This window comes from Carlito syrichta, unplaced genomic scaffold (genome assembly GCF_000164805.1).
Source record: "Carlito syrichta isolate Samal-C Ts95f unplaced genomic scaffold, Tarsius_syrichta-2.0.1 Scaffold150267, whole genome shotgun sequence".
NCBI lineage: Eukaryota > Metazoa > Chordata > Mammalia > Primates > Tarsiidae > Carlito > Carlito syrichta.
Window position 1 is genome coordinate 42,714 of NW_007094363.1, and position 6,000 is coordinate 48,713.

Sequence of the window (6,000 nt, forward strand, 5' to 3'; positions counted from 1 at the left end):
CTGAGGCGGAAGGCTCACTGAAACCTAACAAGTTGATGCTAGGGTGGCCGTGAGTGTGCCACCGCACTCCAGCCTGGGCAACAGAGTGAGACTCCAACTCAAAAAAAAAAAAAAAAAAAGGAAAGAAAGAAATGGGAATGATAATAATATCTACTTCCAGGGGCAATAAGAGAATTAGAGACCTTTGAGGGACAAGCGTATCCTTCTCTAAATGTCCTCTAATAATATTATGTTATAATTATGATCTGGTGGGGGCTAAAATTGAACTCCTCCCAGCTTGCCCACCCTAGGAAGCCAGAAATGCTCTCATCATAGAGAACTCAGATGAAATCTCTACAGGGGGCAATTTTTAATGGTAGTGTTCAACAATGAGGGTACTTGCACATGCTACTGATACAAGTTTAAATGGTAAAATTTTCTGGAGGGTATTCATAATTGGCATTAATAATTGACATTCGCAGCCTTTCTCTAAGGAAATATTGGAGGATGAGGTCAAAGCTTCAGTCACAAGACCATTCACTGCAGCTCTGGCAGTGACAGTGGAAAGTCAGAAGTAATCTAATGTCCAGCCTGAGCAACATAGTGAGACCCATGTCTAAAAATAAAAAATCAGTAGCCAGGCATGGTGGCAAGCACTTCTAGTCCCAGTTACTCAGAATGTTCAGGAGAGAGGACTGCTTGAGCCCAGGAGGTCAAGGTTACAGTGAGCCATGATCACACCACCACATTCCAGCCTGAGTGACAAAACAAGACCCTGTCTCAAAAAAAAAAAAACAACTAAGAAAAGAAAGAATCTAATGTCCAATTGTGGTAGAACCATATGATCAGGATGATGTTTTCAAACTATGTGTTGCTACCCATTAATGAGTCTTGAAATCAATTGGTAGATGAACAGAAACATTTAAAAAATTAATGAGGCCGGGCTCGGTGGCTCAGCCTGTAATCCCAGCACTTGGAGAGGCCGAGACAAGTGGATTGCCTGAGCCCACGGATTAGAGACCCATCCGGGCAACTTGGTGAGACCTCGTCTCTACAATAAACAAAAAAAATTAGCCGGGCGTGGTAGTGCACACCTGTAGTCCTGGCTACTTGGAAGGCTGAGGCAAAAGGATCACTGGAGCCCAGTAGGTCCATGCTGGGGTGGCCATGAGTGTGCCACCACACTCCAGCCTAGGCAACAGAGTGAGAGTCCAACTCAAAAAAAAAATTAATGATAAAATAGAACTGAAAATATCAGAAAACTTCACAAATAGTAAGAGCAAGTGTTATTTTGAGCCTCATTCGTTTCAGCTGTGTATATCTGTGTCTGTGTGCCCACACATGTCACCTCTCAATGCAAAATATATTTCTTGCCAAAGCTCATGCTTAAAAGTTCCACAGCGGTACAGTAGAGATCCATTGAGCCACAGAATCGGTGTTTGAGACACACATCTGCCAACAACAACAAAAAAGGTGTGTGCAACATGTTAAGTGAAAAACAGCAGCTTCCAAAATGAGAAGCGCATGAGGTCACAGTCTTGGTCGTGTAAGTGCTTCTAATGTTTGCCCGTGGCTTGTGTGTGCTTCCCACGCGTACTCCCTGTGCACTCCCTGCGTATTCGTGGTCCGCAGGCCTGTTGCATTCATCACCATACTCATGACAGCCTGGCAGGAGTGAGTCTGAGCACTCACCCAGGTAGCTGAGGATGACCGGCAGGAAGACCAGGCCATGCAGCAGGCCCAGAAGGGTGATCAGGAGGTTGAGGCGGAAGAAGAAGATCTGGATGAGCTGGGCCTTAGCGAGGCCCAGGACAAGGATGCCAGGTAGGTTGGTCATGGCTACGCCTGCGAACACCTGGACGGGGGTCACAGACAGGCATCAGGCAGGGCACAGGGCATTAAGTGGGGCACAGGGTGGCCTGCTCCACACCACTCACCGCACTGCCCATAGAGATGGTGGCCTCTCTGGCCCTCTCCAGCCGGGTGGGCTTGGTGCTGATGGCAAAGGAGCGGGTGATGTGGGACACAAACTCCACAGATATGCCCACGGCCTGTGGGCAGAGAGAGGGCTTCAGCCCAGAAAGGCAGAGGGAGGGATGGAAGCAGGGAGATAAGGTCTCCGCCGGGACCGGTGGGGCAGGTGTCTGGATTATAGACAGAGCTGGGAGTCTTCTGTGAGGCTGGATCCCCAGCCGTCCCTCCCAGGGCCACCTGCTGGTGAGTTACCGTGACCAGATTGATGAGGGACACGGCATTGTAACTGATGTCCCACAGGGCCATGAAGCCGATGGTGTCCACGAGGATCATGATGATGGAGAACAGGTTGAGGAGGCCAGAGCGCAGGTCCATGCCCAGCAGGAGGCAGCAGACGGCGAAAGTGGGAATGAGGCAGAGGCTGAGCATGAAGATCCCTTCAGGGAGCACGGTCAGATACTGCTCATAAAACACATTGGTGATCCTGCAAGTGCAGAAGGTGGTCGCAAGCACAGGCCTCATGGGCCCTCGAGGCGGGCAGGACGCCACCACTTCAGAAAGAGAATGCTGAGGCTTAGGCATATGCCGGGGTACAAACCAGCGTGAGAAATGGGCCGGCCCCAGACAGCCGCCAGAGCCTCTTGGCCTGAAGCTGGTCTTCATCTAACACAACCCCTCCTCAGCCCACCGCCCTAAACTCCTGTCCCTGGGGTCGCTCCCCACCTCCCTCCAGCCTAGCCACTCTGGTCCTCACGTGTAGGGGAAGACCTCAAAGGCTGGGTCTGTCCCGGGCACCTTCCGCAGTTCGGCAGTGATGTTGTCTGCCAGTTTTCGAGCTGCCCGCAAGGCTTCTGTGTAATCCTGTGAGTTCTTCAGGGGCTTGTGGTAGGCCATGAACCGGGAGGCTGGGTAGCCACATGGGAGAGGGAAGTGCAAAGGTCAGACAGAGCCCACTCCAGCACACCCTTAGAGCACCTCAGGAAAGGGGCACAAGCACGAGATCAAGCTGGGTCCAGGACTCTGCTGCCACCATTTGAAATTCTTAGTAAATTGTGTGCAAGGGGTCTGTGTGTTTGTTTTGCACCAGTCTCACAAACTCCATAGCTGGTCCCACGGCTATAGGGGGAGCCCCAAGTCCCGGCCTGATCTTTGATGGATCGAGCCTAAAGAGATCTCCCGATGAACCCAAATCCTCTAAATGGTTTCAAGATATGCATTGGGTTTTAAAAATTAATTTAATTGGTTTTCAAATTTGCACATTCCAAGAGGAAAGGACTAGAAAGGAAGACAGTAAAATGAAGGTAGCTGAATTGTTAGAGCTGTGGCTTTAGGGCCCCTGCCGAGTTAGTACAATAAAGCCTATTTCTTAATTTTGGACAGTAAGCATGTGTACCCAAGAAATGAGCAATAGAGATAACACATGTGGAGAAAAAAAGAGAAGTGTTCTCAGAGCAGGGAAGGTACCTGGAGAACCTCCCACCAGGCCTCTGTGGAGGCTGGTTCATTCACAGGTGGCCATTCCAGCCCAGAGATTCAGGTCTGGAAGGACTCGGATGAGGCCTGGAAACTTGCATTTCTAACACTTTCCAGGTGATGCTGATGCCTCTGACCAGGTGACCTCACTTTGAGAAGTGCTGCCCTAGACTACCCTCATGCACACACAAGGAGTCTCAGGTCAGAGGTGGGCACAGACCTGCCCCAGGCCACAGGGCGTGGACTCCCCAGTCTGCTCCCCTAGGCCTTACTCATCTGTTCCAGAATGGGACACCCACTCCCATCTGTCCACACCAGCCCCGCCGCACTGGCTCCACACAGCTTGTGGTGCCCAGGAATCAGGGCCAGAATGGGGCGGGCTACCCTTCCACAAAGACGGGAACTTCACAGAGTCAGCTGGGAGGGTGGGGCCAGCGAGCTTCAGTCAGTTTGTAGCTAGTAATTCGAGCCATGACTTATTTCAGTACAGAGTGAGAGAATCCATCAAAAGCTCCCCCACCCGCCACTGACCCCCAGGTCCATGCCCAGCACCAGCTCCCTCATGGCTAGCTCCTTCACGCAGATGGCCATCTTGTTCTGCCATCTGCCATGGTGAGCTGACAGCATGTTGCGGTCCTTTCTCTGTCATCTGACTGCATCTCCCTTGTCACTTTTAGTAGCTGCAGGAATTGTGCAGTGCTGGCATCCTAATCCATCGAACAAGCTGCCCACTGTTGACATTTCCACAGGTGAGAAAAGGTGCTTAGCTTAGGGCATAGGGACCCCCAAGTATGTCATCAGCTGCGAAAGAATTCCACAAATTTCACACTGACTATGGACTTAGGAGTGGGAGAGGGGTGAATTCTGAGGATGTGGAGTTGAGGCACAGGGTCCCTCCTGACAGGGCCTTTGCAACTAGAAGCCCCCCAAGAAGGAGGGAGAGAATACATGAAATGAAGAGAAGGTGTTCCCTGGGGGCTCTCAGGGACCCTCCAGAGCGGTTGCCGTGGGTCCTCCCCTCCAGGCAAAGCTAAACTTACCTAAAATCCGGCCATCTGAACTCAAGTTCACGGAGGTGCTGTATGCTGCCAGGCCACTGCAGGGAGAAGGCCAGGCAAAAGCTTAGGGACAAGCCTAGCCCACAGCAGCCATGGAGAGGCCACTCAAGGCCCCCCCCGCCCTCTATGTTCACCCCTCTCCTTGGGCCCACATATCTGCCCTCCCCAGCAGAAGGCCCCCCTGAGCCTACCCTTTGGGACATTTTATGTTGGGTGGATCACTCAGGAACCAGGGGAGATACTTGTGGAACTGCTCCACCGAGGGCCGCACGGAGCCCATCGTGTAGTCCATGCAGTTCTTCAAGCAGTTCAAAGAGTCTGCAGAGAGAAGGGGCTCCGGGCAGTGGCACGCCAGGGCCAGCAGTTCCTGCTCTGCCCCACGCCTTCTCCTCACTCCCCTCAAGGGTCTCCAGGCACTCCTGCTTCAAGAGTCACTCCTAGAGGGGTTGGCACTGTTGTCTCTAACTGTGGGACCCAGGCAGGAAAACAGACCCCACAGGGGCCTCTCACTCCACCTACAAATGCAGCTGTTCTGGGTGGCAGAGCCATGTGCCAACCTCAACTCGCCATGCCTGTCTCCCCGCTACCTGTGAGTACCATGTGCCCTGCACGTGGGGACGAGACACATGAGGGGGCCTAAGTATGTTAATGCCCTCAGTCCAGCTCGATCACCCACACAAGCACTCCTCACAGGGTGCCTGTCCCTAAAGCCAAGCATTCACCCTGCCCCCAACAGACCCCCACGGGAGGCATGGGAGAGAACCTCGCCAGTCCTCTCTCTCACCTCAGTTTCTCTGAGCTGTGGTGGGCAGTGAGCCCCCCATGACCCCACACTCACTGACAGTTGAAGGGCAGAACTCGCCCTTATTGGGACCAAGGATATAAAGGCGGCAGCAGGAGGACGGGGTGAGCCAGTCAATGAAGTCATCCACCCAGGAGGAGGCAGGGATGGCCAGGTAAGATCTGAGGGAGGAAGGGAGGCAGAGCCAGCTGGGCAGGGTGTTGGTTCTTCCCCTTGGCCCCGTGCCCATCCCCGGGCATGTGGCAGAAGGACAGCTGGACAGGGGCATGGAGGCATCCTGGGGACAGGAACAGGGGTAAAACAGGCAGGAACAGGGGACTGAAAGGGACTAGGGCAGCGGTCTCCAACCTTTTTGGCATCGGGAATGGATTTCATGGAACAATTTTTCCCAGGTGGGGAGGGAGGGAATTATCAGACATTAGATTCTCATAAGGAGTGCGAACCCTAGATCCCTCGCATGCGCAGTTCACAATAGGGTTCATGCTCCTGTAAGAATCTAACGCTGGCCCAACTCGGTGGCTCAGCCTGTAATCCCAGCACTTTGGGAGGCCGAGGCGAGTGGATTGCCTGAGCCTGTGAGTTCGAGACCAGCCCAGGCAACTTGGCGAGACCCCATTTCTACAATAAATAAAAAATTAGCCGGGCATGGTAGCACGCGCCTGTAGTTCCGGCTATTTGGAAGGCTGAGGCGGAAGGATCGCCGGAGCCCAGCAG

General features: G+C 53.0%; 1 protein-coding gene across 2 annotated transcripts in view; it reads right to left on the bottom strand.

Moving 5' to 3' along the window:
* NPC1L1 (NPC1 like intracellular cholesterol transporter 1) overlaps nt 1-6,000 on the bottom strand; it is a 29,684-nt gene that overhangs the window by 1,498 nt on the left and 22,186 nt on the right. For both annotated transcript variants that reach the window (XM_008050553.1, XM_008050552.1), the window contains 7 exons: nt 5,323-5,447; nt 4,676-4,802; nt 4,467-4,522; nt 2,708-2,858; nt 2,206-2,437; nt 1,917-2,030; nt 1,672-1,834 (listed from right to left, as the gene is read on the bottom strand). In XM_008050553.1, the coding sequence (XP_008048744.1) occupies nt 1,672-1,834; nt 1,917-2,030; nt 2,206-2,437; nt 2,708-2,858; nt 4,467-4,522; nt 4,676-4,802; nt 5,323-5,447 (968 nt within the window). The remainder of the gene's footprint in view (nt 1-1,671; nt 1,835-1,916; nt 2,031-2,205; nt 2,438-2,707; nt 2,859-4,466; nt 4,523-4,675; nt 4,803-5,322; nt 5,448-6,000) is intronic.